We start from the raw sequence: 20,615 nt of genomic DNA, 5'->3' as shown, positions 1-20,615 counted from the left end.
TTGTAACGAGTACAATAAGTTTCTCCTCGCGATGCTGTCAGCTATTGAGCCTGCAGTCTGGTGAGGCAGGTAGGCAAGCTTTTCCAAAGTGCTTCCCTTTCATCACTTAAGGTCCAACACACCACATCTCATGTGGTACCAGTGTTTAGTAATAATGTGCTTAGCAGCAAATGGTCCAGTCACTGATGGAGGAAAGAGAAATGCTGAAACAGGAGTTAAGCACGATGAATTGCTGGAGTTGAATCCAAAATATTACTCATTTGCAGCAGTGTCTGCTTCCCTTATTTCTGAAGGGTTGTTAGATTCTCAAAGCAAAAGATAGCATCGGCTATAAAACTGTACAATGGCTGAGGCAGAAGGGGGCTTGAGAGGTGAATATTGCTTGACCAATAATACTAAGGCTAGTTCCTGCCCACTACAGAACAGTTGCCTTCAGGGACAAACATGAGAAATAATAGATTGAATCGATTGCGTTCTGAAGCAAGCAAACATGCAAATCTTTTCTCTCCTTCATGGCACTGCAACAAAGGAGCCCAGGGCTGGTATTAAGCTTGCCCAGTGTAATGCTGAAGTTATCAGTCCTTTTCTGTCTGTAAAAACAGTTGAGTTCATCCGTAATCACTCTTCTTTCTCCCTGGTCCACTTGATCATGGTCTCGGGGGATCGGTAAAGGAAAATGAGTTTGGCAAAGAGTTGTTCTTCCAGTTCTAACTCCCCCATCTCACGGACCAGGAAGATATCAGTGCACAGCTTCAAAATTCGATCAGGGTTGGGCAGTTCCTCAAACATAATGGAGCGGGAGATGCCACTGAAAAACTCACGGACAAATTTCCCAATGACGAGCACCACAGACATGTACAGGCCAACAATACTGAATGAGAGAGAGAGAGAGAGAGAGAGGGCAAAAAGATTAGTCAGTACATTGCAATCCGAATTGTAGAATTCTTGGTGTCATTCTCAAATTTACCACAACTGAAACTAAATCAGTTTCCTTCTCAGCCCCTGTGGTTTTTTTAGTTTATTAAGGTGACGGCACACTGGCATTGTGAAGTAGTGGCTCTACTAGAAATGCCAGAGATCCAGGCTCAATCCTGATCTCAGGTGATATATGTGTGGAGTATGCATGTTCCCTCCAAGACCACATGGATTTCAACAGGTACTTCGATTTCCTCCCACATTCAACGACCAATTGGCTGCTGTAGATGATGCCGATTGGAATCAAAAATGTGAGAAGAGTAAATTAACATGGAAATACGTGGAATGTATAGAGACTGACGAGACTCCAATGGGCTGAATGGCTTCCAGTGTTATTCATTAAAATGAAAAAGTTCTTGTCTTTCATGACTAAAGATTCCGTGTCCTGTAGGGTAAGATCTGCAATCAGGCTAGATATACAATCTTTGAGAGGCATTTGGATTTTTAAAAATTATTTCCATTTAACGCTAAATTTACCACCACTGCAATTAGATAGCATTTTAGAAACTTGTAATAAAATAAAATGCTGAGTTAGTAATGAGAACGCATGTAATCAAAAGAGAAGGGGTTGTCAGTTGGTGTGAAACACACTACTTGCAGAATAAAATGTTTTAAAAATTGCTGATTACACAGGTATTATAATTTAAAGGCCTTTGTTCAGGCAATAAATTGGAGGGGAGGGGAGGGTCTACAACAAACAGTGCATGTAACAACCAACAACATTAATTTATTCAGAAAACAGCCTGTTTAAAACAACATCTCTCAATCGCAGCATGATATTTTTCCAGGACTGCTCGATATACTTTACAAATTCTGTGCATCGCGTCATCTTGTGTGTGTTTAGATTTTTTTAGCTCTGCTTGGCATCAGCTATAAAAATGTACATTGCAGAGGGCATGCATCTAGCTACAGTATCCACACGGTTCAAAAGACTGAGTGACTTAGACTAATTTATTTTTCCAGCTTGTGCTATAGCCTCATATGTAACCACTCGTTTCCAGGTACGTTTAGACATGATGCCCTTGCCTCTCTTTCAGGCAGAATGTTTCAGAACCACCACTCGTGCGGGGAAAATACGTTTTCCCAAATCTCCAATGAAAATAAAGAAACACTGCAGATAGAGGAAGCCCGAAATAAAAGCAGAACATGCTGCAAAAACTAAGCAGGCTGGGCAACATCTGCAGAAAGCGAAATATAATTAACTTTCAGGTCAAAATCATCAAGAACAGACACGCATCTTTTTAAACCAGAAGCATTAATACTGTTTCTCATTCCTCAGATGCCAAATGACCTGCTGAATGCAGCATCTTCTGTGTTTAGACATGATTAGAGTCTGACATTGAAGGGTCCTGTCCTGAAATGTAACCTATCCATTGTTCTCCGGAGATGCTGCCTGACCCACTGAGGTACTCCAGCACTTTGTGTCTTTTTTTAAAGCTACATTTGCAGTTTCTTGCATTTCCATCTTCTGTCTTTATATGTCCTCTCTACCAATGCATCATCTCTCAACAATGATTCATACATTGATATCAATGTCATTTCATCCAAGTGTGTCCTTGCACCCTCCTGTGCTCCTGCCTGTCACAACTATTGAACTTTATTGACTTCTACATCGACTTCTAGCCTCAACTGCGTCACATCTACATTGGCAGAGCTATGGAATCCAATCTGGTTTAAACCCTCCCTAGTAGCACCTACAAAGCTGCCTGCCAAGACACTTGTCCCCCTCCAGCTCAGATGTTAGCATTCCCTCTTGTATAGGCCACCTCTACCCCAGTAGAGGTGCCAATGATCCAAATTTCTGACTCCTTGCCCCTATACCAACTCTTCACTCACATATTCACCTGTCCTATCTTAGCCATACTAGCACGTGGCACTGGGAGTAATTGGAGATTACTACTGGTGAGGTTCGGTCTTTTAATCTTTTGCCTAACTCCCCATATTCACTCTGCAGGACCTCACCCCTTATCTAGGTAATTTGGGCCAATATGCACAACAAGTTCTGGCTCCCACTCCCCCTTGAGAATGTTCTGCAACTACTCCCACCCTAGCACCAGAGAGGCAACATAACATCCGGGACTCCTGTTTGACCCACAGAATCTCTAAGTCCAGGATCTGTCCCCTAACTAACAAGTGTGCTATCACTATAACCATATCTCACCACCCTATCCTGCTGTGACTCAGAACCAGGCCTGGTGGCACAGACCCGAGTGTCACTGTTGCTCTCCTCTGAACGGTCAAGCCCTCAATTGTATTCAAAGCCTATACTTGTTTAAGGGGAATGGCTACATGGGATTCCTGTACACTCGGTCTATTCATTTCCTAATGGTCATGGGCCTACATTTTAGATGTGACCACCTCACTATAATCCCATCTGTGACGCTCTCATTCTCCTAGACTAAACTGAAGTCGTCAAGTTGCAGCTCCAGTTCCCTCATGTACTTCCCACATGTGAAGTCCTCAGGGATACCTGGTTTCTCCGACTTCCCACATGCTGCAAGAGCAGCAGAACACTGCCATCCCAACTACACCAAGACTAAAAAAGGAACATCTTGCCATCTTCCTCTGCTCAGCCTACTTGAACTAAAACCTTAATACTTATCTTCAAACATAGCACTTGGATTTCCACACAGCCTCTCCCAAAATGGTCGCCCCCAAAGCATGGCCAGGGGTGGGTACCTCTTCCCCCAAATGCACAATAATAGTCAGGCATCTGGTTTCCACTTCAGGATTACTACAGCCTTAACTGGAAGTCTACAAATGGAAATCATTTACCCATATCCAGCCAGGAATCCCAGACTGGTGGGGCTGACTTTATCGTTGAAGATGATGAGTTCCATGTTGTTGCATCCCTGCCCTGCACAGTCAGGACTCCACTCCTTGATGTTCCACCACTTGCCCTTGCGTGACGTGCCGTCTTGTCCTGGCTCTTCTTCCAACTGCAAAGAGATGTTCCTGTAGAAAGCGAGGTTGTCCTGGTCATATTTAGAAGCACGCATACCTGTTTGAAAGCAGAACACACAGAAGATCATGGTTTTACGTACAATAATATTCTGTGTGGTTGTTACTTAAAGGTCGGTCTGGTTCTCTACTCTAGGAAACCATTGCGTGGTTAACCTCCACAGCCAGACAGATGGGCACTCAGTTGAAGAGCAACTGACACCAATAAAGGTTATATTTACTTGAAGCTGCTTGTCTAAATGTGTGAAAGAGTGGCTGTGATACTACATACTGGCAATGAGACAAGCACATTTGGAAATGCCAGTTTCTGGGAGTAAGACTGGGTGAATTTGCAGAGGTTGGTCAAACTTGGATTGATTTCCTGGTGTCTGATGTAAAATTTTGAGGGGCAAAGATAGGGTAGACAATCAGAATCTAACGCTGAAGCACAACACAGCACAAGAAGAGGCTCTTTAGCCCGCATTCTCTGCTGCACATGACCCATAATCCCCCTAATCAGAAACCCGCAGATATGGTGAGATTGTGGATTAAAGAGCCTCTTCTTGTGCTGTATTGTTTTATGTTCACTGAATAAGATTAGCGCTGTAAACACAGGGCCTTGTTCACTGAGAGCAACTTTGGCCCACAGTATTAGTCCGATAATCTTCTATTCGACCTTTCAGAAACACTGATGGTTCGACATCACCAGGTAATGTTTGTCTCATGTTCTTTTCTGACTGGCCGGGCTTGTTTTAGTTTAGTTTAATTTAGAGAAACAGGCTCTTCAGCCCACCGAGTCTGCACCGACCAGCGATCCCCGCACACTTACACTATCCTACACACACACTAGAGACAATTTACAATAATACCAAAGCCAATTAACCTACAAACCTGTACGTCTTTGGAGTGTGGGTGGAAACCTGAGCACCTGGAGAAAACTCATGCAGGTCACGGGCAGAACGTACAAACTCCGTAGTGACAAGCATCCGTGGTCAGGATCGAACCTGGGACTCTGGCGCTGCAAGGCAACTCTACTGCTGCGCCACCGTGCCACACACACTCAACCGGTCAGGATTCCTTTGCCCGTGTTCCCTTTAAACGTACCCGGTTCACTGCAAAATGTATTACGTTATTGCGTACTCATATGAGAAAAGTGTATTAAAAATGTTCCTATTAATTAGAGCATTAATGGGAAACATCCTACAGTCCAGAAAATGGGCAAATCCGGCACTGCCAAAATCAATCCAGTGCCAGATTATTGGAGTTTGGCAGGGATGGGAATTACAAGAAGGATTTACACATGCTGAACTAAAACACACTGCATGGGAACTACTACAACTCTGGGCCATTGTGAGCAGGCTCACCTTTTAAGTACCTAGTCCATCAGCCCTCATATACCCAAAGCAATCAGACACATCCACCACATTACTAGGCAAACTTACTGGTTTAGCAGGAGGGAAAGGGCAAAGAGGAAAGAGGGGCAAGAGGGTCCCTTCCCAAAACATCACATATCCATGTCCTCCAGAAATGCTGCCTGACCTGCTGAGTTACTCCAGCACTTGCAGAATTAATGGGGAAAATGCCATGCAAGGTTAGCCATCTTGTCACTTCGCTCACCTAATCGCAGCCGATAGGCTGGCATGGCTTCAGTCCCGTGTGTCGCTCGAATGTATTTTGGGAATAACCCCTCGATAACCCTAATTTGAAAGAGAATGCTTGTCAGTGCCAATCTTCAATCCTGTGAACAAAAAAATGATCAAGTCCAGGACTTTAAAAAAATGGCTAAGAGGAAGAGGTAGGAGAAATGGTCAGTGTGGTCAGGAGCAAGTGGGAGGAGAAAATAGGAAGGTGAGGTTGATGGGAAAGAGTGGAGGGAGATGTGGAAACAAGGTGAAAAAGCGAGCAGAATATGTCAGAATTGGAAAGGGTGTTGTGGCTGAAAGAAAGGTAGGCATGGTGTTGAACAGCTCCATGAGCAGGAATGAAGAGAGAGTGTCATAGAGTCATACAGCGTTGAAGCAGGCCCTTCAGCCCAACTTGCCAACACCGGACAACATGTCCCATCTACACTGGTCCCACTTGGCTGCATTTGTCCCATATCCTTCCAAACCTGTCCTATCCAATGTACCTGTCTAATTGCTTCTTAAACATTGTGATAGTCCCTGCCTTAACTACCTCCTCTGGCAGCTTGTTCCTACACCCACCAACCTTAGTGTGAAAAAGTTACCCCTCAGATTCCTATAAAATTGTTCCCCCTTCACCTTAAACCCGTGTCCTCTGATTCTCGATTCCCCAACTCTAGGCAAGAGACTGTGCATCTACTACACAGGATTGGCCCACTTTTAATTAACCAATCCATGTTTTGCTCTCTTGGTTCCAGTGTACAGATAATAACTCAGTTCCAGTATTTCTGTGAGAAAGTGTCAGTTGTCCTTTACATGTCCAAACCAGGCAGCAACCCATCTTCCCACTTTATAATGACACACAAGGGCAACAAAGTGTACCTTCCGTCACATTCCCCAATTCCTCATCCTTGGGTTTGTGCTTTCTGCATTCCCACAGTAACCTTGCTTATCATGAATCTATCTACCACTACATTATGAATATTCAAGGTCTCGGTTTCCAAGCCTTTCGAGGAAGAATTTAAAAGGCTCATGACCCTCTGAGAATGGAAAATTCACCTCGCCTCTGTTTTATTTTAAAATAATGAGTCAATTTTAGATTCTCCCACGAGGAAACATCCTTTCAACCTCCATCTTATCAGAACCCTTTAGCATCTTTCATGTTTCGACCATGTTCCCTCTCACCCAGCAGATACAAACCTTGCCTGCACCTCCCTTCCTCCTGAAGGGTGAAGAAGAGTCTTGACCCGAAACATTACCCATTCCTTCTCTCCAGAGATGCTGCTTGTTCCCGTTGAGTTACTCCAGCATTTTTTGTCTATCTTCAGTGTAAACCAGCATCTGCAGTTCCTTCCCACACACCCACCCTTCCTCCTAGTTCCCATTCCAGGTGTCAGTCCAGTAAACCTTTCCTGAGCTCTTCCAAAGCATTTAAATGAGGTGACTCCAGTACTGCTTTTACAACTACTTTAGTATTCAGTCCTCCAGAAACAAATGGTAACATTCAGAAACAAGGAACTGCAGATGCCGGTTTACAAAAATGACAGAAAGTACTGGAGTAGCTCAATGGGCCACGAGCATTTCTGGAAAACATGGATAGGTGATGTTTTGAATCAGGACCGTTCTTTGGGCTGATTGTGGGGGTGGGGGGGGGGGGGGGGGGGGTGAGAAAACTGGAAGAGAGGAAGGGCAGGACAAGACCTGGCAAGTAATAGGTGGATGCGGTCAGGGTGGTTTATTGACAGGTAGATGGGAGGACAAAGGCCAGAGATGAAAGGACAGAAGGTGCGAGACAAAAGGATTGAAGAGGTATGAATTGTGAAGCCAGAGGAAGGAATGCAGGTGTAGAGGGAGCGAATAAATAGGTGTGTCCAGGTGGGGCACAGGGGAGAGTGGAGGGGAGGCAGGAGTGGTGAGTTTGCTCGTTACATTAAAAAAAGAACAATTCAACGCTATTACTGTTGGGTTATAAGCTTTCTAGGCGGAATATGAGGTGCTGTTCCTCCAGTTTGCATGTGGCCTTGGAGGAGGCCCAGGATAGAAAGGTCAGTATTGGAATGGGAAGAGGAGTTAAAATGGTTAGCAACCAGTAGGCCTTGGTGGATCGAGTGCAAGTGTCCAGTGAAACGGTCGCCGATTCTACGGTTAGTCTCGCCGATATGCAGGAGTAACACCGGATTCAGTAGACGAGGTTAGAGGAGGTGCATGTGAACCTGGAAGGCCTGCTGGGGTATCTGGATGGATGTAAGGGAGGGTGTATGGGGTTGTGTTACATTTGTGGTTCCAGGGAAAAGTACCTGGGGAGGCGGTGGCTTTGGGTGGGAAGGAGTTGCGGAGAGAACAGTCTCTGCAGAAGACGGAAAGGGGTGGGGGTGGGAAGATATGACCGGTGGGGTCACATGTTTTTCCCTCCCCCTCTCTCCTATTTCTCCCCTTCCCCCTCCCCTCCAGCTACATTCCTTCCTCGGGCTTCACAATTCGCAACTCTACAATCCTTCTGTCTCGCACCTTCTCTTTTCCTCTCTGGCCTTTTTCCAAATATCTGGCTATCAACTCCCCCCCCCTCACCTGTATCCACCTATTATTTGCCAGGTTTGTCCTGCCCCCCCCCCCCCCCCCCGTCCATCTTTCATCTTCCCTCCACCCACAACAACAGTCTGAAGCAGGGTCCTGACCTGAAACATCACCTAGTCATGTTCTCCAGAGATGCTGCTTGACCTGCTGACTTACTCCAACGCTTTGTGCATTTTAATCATAACATCCAGTTAGATTTTCTAATTACTTGTACGCCCAACTCTCCACTTTCGAAACCTCTCTGTTCCCCCTGATGACCATCTCTTCATGGATCCAGAATACCCTCTCCATTTCCTGTTTCCCAGCACCAAAGCCCAAGCAGTTCCAGGATGCAAGACACTAGTTTAAAAAAAATGACAATTGGTTCTTGCCGATGATACTATTTTGGAACTAATTTGGAAATTTGCACGTACCCCTGGATTAAATTTTTAATTATCAGGAATTAAACAGTTTAGATTTTTAAGAGTTTTGTGAGCAGTAAGAAAGTGAGACAGAGACAAGAAATGAGGCAAGAGTGATGAAGGAAGACAGGGCAAGAGATGGGGAGTGAGTGAAGGGGAGATGGGTTGTGGAAGTGACTGAGACAGAGAGTAAGGAATTAGATGGAATCAGCACAGAAGGGAAGTTAGCACACAATTAGTCTCAGTGAAATGATTCTGTTGGAGATGGGAACAATGTTCAAATGTTTTAACAATGAAAGCAGCACATTTGTAACTTACACCTTCTTATGGACTCCCTCCAACAGCTGAATCAACTCCATTCTGACTTTCTTGCCTGTGCAGAGCACAGTGTGTTTGCCAAAGGTCTCTGGGTTCAGCAAGAGAGAAGAATTCCTGCAGGAACACGAGGCACAGGAATCAGGCACCTGACCCAGCAGAGCAACGGCAATCGGAACAGATTTGTGAGGCAGGCTCCCTCAGGCGAGCAGTTCCACAGTCGGAACAGACACGTGAAAAACCCCAGCGCCCACAAGAGAAACGCAAGATGCAAAATAAACAACCGCAAATCCTGCCTTCTGCAAACGCATGTGATGCAGGAGATACCCTTCCATTGCCACTGGGTGGATGGGATATAGATTACAACTGCCTCATAAATGTCTAGCAGGTGAAATACAGAAACAGTGATAGATCCTCTGCCCTTCTCAACAAATATTCACAGGGCTGGTACGGTAGGGGTGAGCTACAGAGTGAAACTCCCTCTACACTGTCCAGTTATAAGTGGACCACATAGTCAGACCTTGATCAATCCACTCAGAGGGTAGTGTGTACATGGATAGGAAATGTTTAAAAGGTTACAGACCAAATTCAGGAAAATTGGACTAGTTTAGATGGGGCATCTAGGTCAGCATGGACAAGTTGAGCTGAAGTTGAGTTTCTGTGCTCGATGATTTACTTTACATTATTGATACCAGACACTTGTTTAAGTAGGGTTACTATCTTGGATAGGGGATGTCTTGCCTATAGCTCCAGCTCTGGCGAATGAGATTTTTTTTTTTGCAGCAACACTGTGAAAGCTGCTAACGCCACACTATGTAACAGTGGCTTGGGCCAACAGTGCTCTTATTTAAGATGGGAGAATGCTGGAGCCGGATTCTTCACTTCTCCGTCCCCTCATTTTGCTTGTTTGGGTTTAGTTGGCAGCAGACTGCGCCAGTGCCAGCAAGTGCCAGTGCCAGTGCCCGTGCCGGTGCCAGTGCCGGTGCCAGTGCCAGTGCCAGTGCCCGTGCCGGTGCCAGTGCCGGTGCCAGTGCCGGTGCCAGTGCCAGTGCCAGCAAGTGCCAGTGCCAGTGCCCGTGCCGGTGCCAGTGCCGGTGCCATTGCCGGTGTCGGTGCCAGTGCCGTTGCCAGCCAGTGCCAGTGCCAGTGGGTGGACATTTCCCCACCACTACCAGCTGCTGCTCACCTCAGGATGGTCCAATGCAGGTGGACATGAACCTGTGACGAGTTGATTATTTCCTCCTTCATGGCCCGGAGACTGGCCGGACTGATGTTCCACAGCAGGTTGGCATCACTCTTCATGTGAGCCACTATTATGTCTTCTGGCCTGTAGTTCACTAAAAACTGCATAGCAGACTAGAGAAACGAGAAAGAGTGATACAACGTGCTCAATAACTGACTCCTGCCACCTTCATTCCACCCACACTGCCCTGAACACCAGCTGTCATCATTCTGTTAGCTTCACATCGCGTTGAGATCATCTTAATCTTCAACTTAGCCAATTTTCCTATCACCAGTAACTTTATAATCACAATTTCCCACATTTGAGGATAAGCAAAGTATGATAACCAAATTAATAACTGGCCAAACACGACCCTGGGTTAAACTGTAATAAAAAGCACTAAGTGTGAAAAACATCTGTGTATCAGCACTCACAGGTTCCTAATTCACACAACAACCTTGTCTGATTTTTCTACATAAACTTCCTGTAGCTCTTCTGAAGACCATTTGAAAGCCCCTCTCTACCCTGATCATCTGTTTCACGTCAACATGGCACTATCACTACTCAGAAATAATTTGGCTCTTTTTTATTAAACAGACTGTTCTACACAAAAGCTTACTTGACCTTGTGAGTTATGGTGTGTGCACTTTGAAGAACATGCCCGACGTGTGTGGTGTTTGATGCTCAGTTGTGTCGAACAATGCTGCTAGCTGAGTATTGTCTGCCTTCACTAAACAATGCCTGTCCCGCTGAGTTACTCCAACATTTTGTGTCTATATTCGATTTAAATAAGCATCTGCAGTTCCTTTCTACACAAAGAAATGCACTGTACATGAATGGAGGAAAGAAACACTATCCCTGTGGGTTGGGTTGGAAAACATGAGCCATTGGCCAGCCTACCAGCAGTGAACGCCATGGATGAGGTCCCGAATCAGACCACAGTAGAGGCTTTGAAAGAACTTAGTAACCGAGTGCCTTCAGAGATAAATGAGCATTACAAGTTCAGAATGTGCAAGGCAGAAGAGACGGCTGGTAATGCTGTTGTCGGGCACAATACGCTGATCGTTCTAGATAAAGCACAGTGCGATGGTCGAGTGTGGGCTGGTAAATGAAACAATTCAGCTGAGACTTGAGGAGAGGCGTCACCAGTATAGTGATGACAATGAGGAGGGTTTTGCCCAGGATACGACTCCATGGTGCGGGAAGGAACCAGCCCAAGGGGCTTGTTGACCTGTAGCGGTAGAACACTTGTCCAAGTGAATGTTACGGGTGGGAAGGCTTGCAGGCTGGTTACGTGGGTGCAGCCTGCCAAGGATATCATGGCAAATGTTGAAGGAGTCTGGAGGTTATGGGCGAGATGCACACTGGTTGACCAGGTAGTTTCAACTAGCTGTCGTACCGATGTCCCAGGATGTAGATCCCAGCAATTGACTTGATTCAGTCGCTTGGACTGAGGGGCAGTATGAGGCAGGTGAAGAGATTCAGCTGTGGGGGAGCACTGCCCTATCCCTTCTCTCCTCCCCCCCCCCCCCCCCCCCCATGGTCCACTGTTCAGATGGGCTTGAGGAGCTCAGAGACACCACATAACCTGGGTCACTTCCTACGGCCAAAATCAATGGTACTTGGTCCATGTACACAGAAGGTGGTTGAAAGTGCAAGTTCGGAGAGGGGGGCTTCCTCCACAGATGTAGGAGCAGCAGGGAAGAGATGGGCAGTGACACACCAGCAGCAGTCAAGATGGCGTATTGTGGTGACCCTTCTGGTGAAGAGTATGAAGCCCAGATGAAGCAACAATGCAACAAACACGAGTGTGTTTACAAGAGGAGGTGAGAAAGCGTAGAGGCAATGACCGTAGTGGCTGTGGGCCACAGAGACTGCCTGGTGACAGCTTGAGGTGAGCCCAGGGTTGAGTTGAGATCAGACAGGTTGATCATCCACACCGTGCAGGTGTAGATGGAACAGGTAACAGCAAAGTTGATTACACCTGCCAGGATATGAAGGGAAGATTAAAGGGCCTGTCCCACTTTCCCGAGCTGCTCACGAATTCTCCCGAGTTTTCCCCTTGATTCAAACTCGGAGAATGTTCGTAACAGGTCCATAGGAGGCCGTAAATATATCGTAGCGGCTCGTTATGCCAGCCGTAGGTACTCGGGGCATCAGGTAAGTCGGGACGTTTTTTCCAGCATGACAAAAAATGTCCAAGAGTAAAAAGACAGTCGGGAGGAGAAAAATTGCAACATTTTATGCTGACATAACGAGCCGCTACGATATATCTACGGACTCCTACGGACCCGTTACGAACATTCTCCAAGTTTGAATCAAGGGGAAAACTTGGGAGAACTTGTGAGCAGCTCGGGAAAGTGGGACAGGCCCTTAAGCAAGAGATGTGCAGAGTTGACCGTTGGACTGTGGCACAGAAAGAGCCGCATAGGTTTGCAGTTCAGCAGGGCAGCCGGTGAAGGAAGTTCTGCAGCCATGTGGCCCATGGAAGATGCATCTCCAGAGGCCACCACTGGGGGGCAGGCAATGTTACAGCCAGAGGTGCAGAAAGGGCAAGGTATCCTGGAGTGAGGAGCAGTGCGTGACCAGCAAGGCACGGAAGGAGCTGTGATCGTACTCTGTTGCACCAATGGAAGCTCTTGCAGCACTCCGATGAAAGCAGTTTTGGGAGAGGAGTCTGCCATTTGTTCGGATGAGTGGAGGCAGCTGCTCGCTCCACCAGGGTGAAGCCGGCAGCTGTGCAGCTGAAGTATCCACAGATGAGACAGAGAAAAAGAAGCCCTTTGTGAGGAATTGTAACAACATGGGCATAATTGGCAGACGAGATTGGTGAGTGAATGGGGCGCTCGATGGAATTCCAGATTGGGCAGAATTGAGATCAGACTGAGATGGATTCCTGGAGGATATATTCTGGACACCCTCAACAAAGTTGTGTGGAACCTGGACTGATGTTGGTCCAACTCAATGTGGACACAGTGCACTGCAAGAGGCTGGGAACACTTATAGCCGAGGTGTGAGCACTGGAAACTATGAGAGGGAAGGCCAGATGTCAGGACCTTCTTCCCTTAAAGGGACAGCAGTGGAAAGGTTTGATGGGAAGCCCAACAAGAGAGTGTGGTGAGAGTCAGGCAATGAAGGTGGGGAATCCTACGGATTTAGACTAGAAAATGTTGTGAATAGATGGGTAATAAGAGCACATAAATGATGATTGTACAATTAAAGATATATGACAAAATGTTGCATGAATATGTAAAATCTGATCATAGAGGATCTGCAATTAGTTCTGGAACCCATTGGAGACGTCTAACAGTTGTGCGAGCTAATGTTATTAATCGATTGTTGCCTGCCTTCAACAAAGGATTTACTGCAGCAACCTTGTTATTTGCATTATAAGTCGGTACACTATGTTTGGCATTTTCTAACATCTTCCCCATTCACTATTCCTAGACGGGATGGTCTGTACGTTCTAGTTTATCAGCCTCAGCTCTTACTAGACGATGGGATACAATAACAGTGCCTGGAACAAAGGATGATGAAAGGATGCTGTCCACTCCCCATGCTGCTGCCTCCAGAGGTTACTCCTCCACCCTGTTAATTGTCCAAGCACCTTCTCCGTGCTGTACCGTTCCCAATGGGGTCCAGGCCCCCAGCGTGGCACTCACCGGGTACAGGCTGTATTGACTGGTCAGATGGTTATAGGCAGCGGTGGAGAACGGCTTGAGGTTCTGCTGCTGCGCGCTCATCGTGAACAGAGGCTGCGACAAGAAAACATCGTTTTACAACCACCATCTTGTGACAACAACTTCCACCAACCCCCACCCCCACATACAATTAGTCATGATCCTCCCCGTACCCCAGTGCTCTCAAACAGACTATGACTGCAAACCACATGGAGATGTTACAAGCTGCACATCACCAGGGGCTGTGGGGATAAAAGGGGAATGGGGTTAGGAGGGAGAGATAGATCAGTCAAGATTGAATGGTTGAGTAGACTTGATGGGCCAAATGGCCAAATTCTACTCCTACTCCATAAGACCTTATGAGTGGAATGTGGAGAGATTTGAAAGTAAAGCTGAGAATATATTTTAAAGTCAAAGAAAAGCATTGTTATTTTATGCTCAATGTTATTTTCTGACACTTGTCCAGAGGTGTTGCCTTATTTTAAGTGATAAATAACGCCCTCTATCTGCTGAAAGTTGAACACCAATTGTCAGAAAGTAAATGTGTTAAATTTCTTTATCATTCGAGCCTCGCTGTGATCTGGTGAACATACAGCGTGGCGCAGGAAACGTCGTCCTTGCAAAGTGTTATTAGCCTGTTGCTGCATGTTGATCTCCTTCAAGCTTGACCACTAAACTAAACCACAAAAGGGATCCTCTAACTCCCATTTGGCTTCAGAACGCTGTGCCACACTGGTTGCCGTGCTTCTAACCTGTAACACTTATCTCGGTGTTTCATTGAATTGGTGTGTTGTGCAGCTGAGAAAGGTTCGCTGTGAACGTGTTCTCTTCTCCCTCAATGACGGCCAAAGTTATTTTTGCTCGGTCAGCGCTCACCTCGTATCCGCCGATGCTGATCTTGATGGAGACATCCAGGGGTTGGCTGGTCACTCCACCCACTGATTTAACCAGGGACATGAAGAGCAGCGGGAACCACACGATGCAGATCAGCAAAGTGATGATGAGACCCCCCATCCCGTACTTCACCAACATGTTCTTCTTCTGGCCGACTGCCTGAGGGTACCTCTGAGGGGAACACGGACATAGTTAGCAGGGAGCTCCCCTTTAAAACTCCTTCCTCCCACTCTAAACCATAACCCTTGTGTTTTTGATTTCCCTAGCGTGGGAAAAGGTTGTGACTATCTGCGCCTCTCATCATTTCACATACCTCTATCAAGTCACCCCTCAGTCACCGTTGCCCCAGTGAACTATCCACCGGGTGGTGCCAGCAATGGCTGCCTCGCCAACAGTCTGTCTGTCTGTCCTTTCCTTCTTTGTATCTGTTTTGTACATGTTCCATGTATGTGTTTTAGTATTCTTCAGCTTGTTTTGTGTGGTGGGGGGGGGGGGGGGGGGGGGGGGGGGGGGGAAGGGGAAAGTTGGGGGAAACCTTTTCTAATCTCTTACCTCGCCGGAGATGCAACTTTTTCCGTATCGTATCTCCGCCCGCACTGCGGCCTAACATCGTGGAATTGGCGGCCTCTGCTGGAGATCGACCGGGAGCTCCATCGCGGGGAGCCTGTGAGACTTTAACATCGCGGAGCCCGCGGCCACTGGTAGAACTTGGACAATATCGGGGAACTCCAAGCTGCAGGAGCTATCGACCACCCTGACGTGGGAGTTTCGCTTGCCCCGACAGGGGGCTTCGACCACCGGCTGTGGATGGTTCGACTGCCCCCACCGCGGGAGACTAAAGAGGAAGGTGATTGTATTTTATTCCCTTCCATCACAGTGAGGAATGTGTGGAATCCGCTGTGATGGATGTTTATGTTAAATTTTATGTAGTTGTGTGGCCTGTTGCTTTTTTTTTAGTATGGCTGCATGGTAATCTGAATTTCACTGTACCTTAATTGCCACATGTGACAATAAACTGACCTTGAAACCTTGAACGTAAACCCAGTTTACCCAAGGTCTCTGTATAACTGAAGCTCTCTGTCCCCTTGTCACCCAACTGACACACTGACCTGCATCCAGTGGCGGACTGGCCAGGGTGTCAGCTTGCCCGATGGCAAGTGGGCCCCTGATGAAGTGGGCCCACTTTGTCTCCTGGCAACCAATATTTTTAGACCCAGTCCGCCACTGCCTGCATCTTATGCTACTGTGCCTGTAATCCAGCACGGGAATCATAGAAGCAGGAGATAGGAGGGGTTAATGTAAAGCTCATGCACTCAGTCAACAGTGATTGGGGGGGGGGGGGGGGGGGGGGGGGGAGGGGACGGGACATCAGAATCTTATTTTACTCCTGTGTAGGAAGGAACTGCAGACGCTGGTTTACACCAAAGATGGACACAAAAATGCTGGAGCAACTCAGCGGGTCAGGCAGCATCTCTGGAGAAAAGGAACACATGGCCTTTCGGGGTCGACTATGAAGATGGGTCTCGACCGAAACATCTATAAATAAGTTACACCGGCACTTTGTGTTTATCTTATTATATACCTGCCTGGTCTTAAAGATCCAGTGTGCAGGAAGGAACTGCAGAACTCCTGGTATAAATCGAAGATAGACACAAAATGCTGGAGTAACTCAGCGGGGCAGGCAGCATCTCTGGAGAGAAGGAATGGGTGACGTTTCGGGTTGAGACCCTTCTTCAGACTGATTAAAGATCCAGTGTCCCACCATTGTAATGGGGCAGCTTGGGCTAACATCAGGCACAGTGCCTCTGTGAATGGGATGTGCAGTTTCACAGAGGAAGCAGAGGGTTCGGGACACAAGCACCATTTCCCCCATTGTGAGTCAGACAACTAATGGCATTGAAAGTCTTTCAACAGGTTAATCTAATTCTAAACACACATCAGGCTAACCTAAACTCACTGCATACTAATGAAACATGATTTTCTACATTCTGATTTTATTGCTGCTGCGAGAATTGAAAAGAAACTTGGTACAAATAGAATAAGGCGGAGAGAAGCTGGGAAGACAGAGGCAGACAGTGGATATGGTGTGGACTTAAAGGTCAAAATAGCATGCCTTGGATTTCCATCCTGAGGTTAGAACACAGGAAACTACTGTGTAAAGGGATCCTGAACTTAAAAAAAAATGTATTCAGTTTTGGGGATTTGGGTGTTGGTGACAGGATCGACTGTAGTTTCCTGCTGAAGCACTGCAGCCCCACTCGTGAAGGGAGTTCCTACATGAAGTGCCAGCAACAGTGAAGGAATATTGTCCAAGTTCAGATAGAGAGGAGCCTGCGGCTGCCCTGGTCCTTCCAGGTGGCAGAGGTTGAGAGTTTGGGAGGCATTGCTGGAGGAGTCTTGGATTGTCACCGCAGATTGTACACATCACAGTGATGGGGGGAATAAACACTCTGGACAGTAATGTGGACAGTAGTCCATCACAGACCGAGCGTGATGGTCGAACTGCTTGGAAATGCCACAAAGTGAGTCACCCGTCGCAGAATATCCAACTTGTTCTTGTAGTCATGGTTTAATGCGTAGGAAGAAACTGCAGATGCTGGTTTAAACCACAGATAGACACAAAATGCTGGAGTAACTCAGTGGGACAGGCAGCATCTCTGGAGAGTAGAAATGAATGATATTTTGGGTCGAGACCCTTCTTCAGACAGTCTGAAAAAGGGTCTCAACTCGAAACGTTACCCATTCCTTCCATCCAGAGATGCTGCCTGTCCCACTGAGTTACTCCAGCGTTTTTGTGTCTACCCTGGTTTAATGCCACTGTTGTGAGATGGAGAGATCGACCGACTGACCAAATGGTGCCAGCACAATAACCTGGCCCTCAACACCAGCAAAAGCAAGGACCTGATTGTTGACTTTGGAGTGGGTAGGGTGGGGACTCAGTCCCGTTTATATCAATGGGTCAATGGTGGAAAGGGTCAAGAGCTTCAAATTCCTGGGCATGCACATCTCTGAAGATCTCTCCGGGTCCGAGAACACTGATGCAATTATAAAGAAAGCACATCAGCGCCTCTACTTCCTGAGAAGATTACGGAGAGTCGGTTTGTCAAGGAGGACTCTCTCTAACTTCTACAGGTGCACAGTAGAGAGCATGCTGACCGGTTGCATCATGGCTTGGTTCGGCAACTTGAGCGCCCAGGAGCGGAAAAGACTACAGAAAGTAGTAAACACTGCCCAGTCCATCATCGGCTCTGACCTCCCTACCATCGAGGGGATCTACCACAGTCGCTGCCTCAAAAAGGCTGGCAGCATCATCAGGACCCACACCATCCTGGCCACACACTCATCTCCCCGCTACCTTCAGGTAGAAGGTACAGGAGCCTGAAATCTGCAAATCCAGGTTCAGGAATAGCTACTTCCCCACAGTCTTCAAGCTATTAAACTCAACTCAAACAAAACTCTGAACATTAATAGCCCAATGCACTTTATCTGTTTATTTATTTGTGTGTATATATATATTCAATGGTATATGGACACACTGATCTGTTCTGTAATCATGCCTACTATATTCTGTTGTGCTGAAGCAAAGCAAGAATTTCATTGTCCTATCTGGGACACATGACAATAAAATCTCTTGAATCTTGAATCCTTAACTATTGTTGTCCTGCTACATGTTTTAATGAGGATTACAAAAATGTCAGCTTACCCAGGCTGCATTGTAAAGCCTTCCAAACACATCCAACATGAAGGGGGGAAAACCGATAGGGGACACAGCCTGCACTTACCTTCTCTGACTCATTCCAGCATTTCAGGATGAAAATATTGGCATAAATGTCCTCCACGCATATCCAGCTGGAGATGCTGAGTGTGGTGTCCGTCCAAACCCAGTCCATCACCGCTCTCAGCTCCATCAGAAAGGGTACCATGCGAAACCTGCAAAACCATCCCGAAAAAGTGGTCAATGCAGGGACCCTGGCCTAAGGTAGCGGGGATCGGAGATGCCCAAATGTAGGAGGGACAGTCATGTCTTCATTCAGCACAGTCCCCTTGGCTTGCACACCACAAATGGACTGAAATAATTAGAACACGTCCCTCACCATTATGGCCTAGTCTGGCATTCAAAATGAACCGTGTTTTATTTAAAAAGCAAAAACAAAGAAATAGACTATGAAATTGGAAAGAACAATGTTACTGGAAGTCCTCAACAGGTTATGGCTCCGTTAGCTCTGTTTCTCCCTCCCACAGATATGACCCACGTGCTACTGAGGTGTTACAACACTGTTTTGGGGTTTCTGTAACAATGTAGACCCACTGCCACCTTTATAGCTGAACCTAGATTGTACATGGACAGCGTTGTGATTTCCCGCTGCCCTTCCTAGCTTGGGCTTTTTGAGCCCAGAACCCACACGAGCCGAGGAGTATTTTAGACCATTATTACACAAAGTGCAACGTCTGTGGCTCACCTTCACAACTCCAGGTGAAGGGCTGATGCCAGAGCGCGTTTGATGAGTGACCAAATCTATCAGCATCCTTCCATGTTGAAGGAACATGGCTTTAATTTCTGTGTTTGGGCCATGCAACACGAATTTGTCACTCTGTACGACTATTCCATATGATCTGTCTTTTTGTGAGCAGTCCCTGAATTTCTGTGCAATCTGGCAACATAATCTTCATCGACACAATCAATATATCTGCTGTGGGATTTGCACGTTCTAGATGTGTGCTGATCGTACAGGGTAAATCAATCTAGAAGCCAGACTTGACAACAAAATAGTTCAAATTCATGTTTATTGATCACACTGCTGTATGTGATTAAAATTGCCATTATGCCTAATCATTTGTCTGAATATCCTTTACTCACTGTATTTCTCTTGGGTAAAAATACCTTGGCTTTTATCTGGAGAAGTTGCAGTTTCTATTAAGTTTTATTTCCTCTCCTGCTTAAGTACAGGTAGTTCTGCTATAACACTGGGTGAATAAGGGAATGCCATTGGCGTTACACGAGTCAAATTGATTGTCATGTAATTTCAATCATGAACTACGGAATCATTTAAAAGTTACTTTGTAAATTGACAAGCAGAAAAAAAGCTGTCGGGGAAAAAACAGTCCAGGGGAGGAAAAACTGCTTCCATATGACCAACCCACAGTAATCAGATACCATTGTCTTTCAAGAACACAGCTGCTACTTTCACCGTGGAGGCGATTGAGATTAGAACATAGAACAAAGTACAATCGACAAGCAATTGCTTCTACTGACACTTGTGAAATCACACTCTATTAAAATATGTAACATTCGGTCTTTAGTAATTTTTAGTTCGCAGTAACAAAAATAAATACAGCTATTAAAAAAATCTGTGTTGTTAAAAAACCCTGCAGGGAAAAGTACCTTTGTTATTACAAGTCTGAAATCTCGTTAAACTATCTTTCATCGACCATGGCATTCAACACCATCATATCCTCTGAACTTATCGTCAGACTCAGACTGTGTCTCTGCTTGTCCCTGTGCAATTGGATCCTTGACTTCCTTGTCCCCAGAACACTATCAGTGTGAATTAGCAACAACATTTTCTCTGTGACTATCAACATTGGACACCTCAAGATCGTGTTCTCAGTACCCTACTCCACCTTCTCTCTACCCATGACTGTGCAGCTCCAATGCCATCTTTACATTTGCCAACGATACCACCATTGCTGGATGAATGACAGGTGCCAATGAGTCAGAGTACAGGAGGGAGAAGGCTATTCCAAATGAATGGTGCCTGAACACCAATCTTGCTCTCAATGTTAGTTCATAAGATCATAAGTGATAGTAGAATTAGACCATTCGGCCCATCAAGTCTAATCCGCCATTCAGTCATGACTGATCTATCTCTCCCCATTTTCCTGCCTTCCCCCCCATAACCTCTGACACTTGTACTAATCAAGACTATCTATATCTGCCTTAAAAATATCCATTGACGGCCTCCACAGCCTTCTGTGGCAATGAATTCCACAG

General features: G+C 46.3%; 1 protein-coding gene across 1 annotated transcript in view; it reads right to left on the bottom strand.

Moving 5' to 3' along the window:
* Positions 1 to 3: 3 nt before the first annotated feature.
* Positions 4 to 20,615, bottom strand: part of LOC116986076 (piezo-type mechanosensitive ion channel component 2-like) — a 131,103-nt gene continuing 110,491 nt past the window's right edge. Inside the window, exons 42-49 of the mRNA XM_033041257.1 lie at positions 18,406 to 18,553; positions 14,606 to 14,794; positions 13,712 to 13,804; positions 10,014 to 10,183; positions 8,831 to 8,944; positions 5,533 to 5,612; positions 3,751 to 3,976; positions 4 to 871 (exon numbers count right to left, since the gene is read on the bottom strand). Coding sequence (XP_032897148.1) covers positions 619 to 871; positions 3,751 to 3,976; positions 5,533 to 5,612; positions 8,831 to 8,944; positions 10,014 to 10,183; positions 13,712 to 13,804; positions 14,606 to 14,794; positions 18,406 to 18,553 — 1,273 coding nt within the window. The 3' untranslated portion in view covers positions 4 to 618. The remainder of the gene's footprint in view (positions 872 to 3,750; positions 3,977 to 5,532; positions 5,613 to 8,830; positions 8,945 to 10,013; positions 10,184 to 13,711; positions 13,805 to 14,605; positions 14,795 to 18,405; positions 18,554 to 20,615) is intronic.

Source organism: Amblyraja radiata, chromosome 23 (assembly GCF_010909765.2).
Source record: "Amblyraja radiata isolate CabotCenter1 chromosome 23, sAmbRad1.1.pri, whole genome shotgun sequence".
NCBI classification, from domain to species: Eukaryota; Metazoa; Chordata; class Chondrichthyes; order Rajiformes; family Rajidae; genus Amblyraja; species Amblyraja radiata.
Note: the sequence above shows the minus strand (reverse complement) of the source record. Positions and strands in the feature narration are given on the sequence as shown.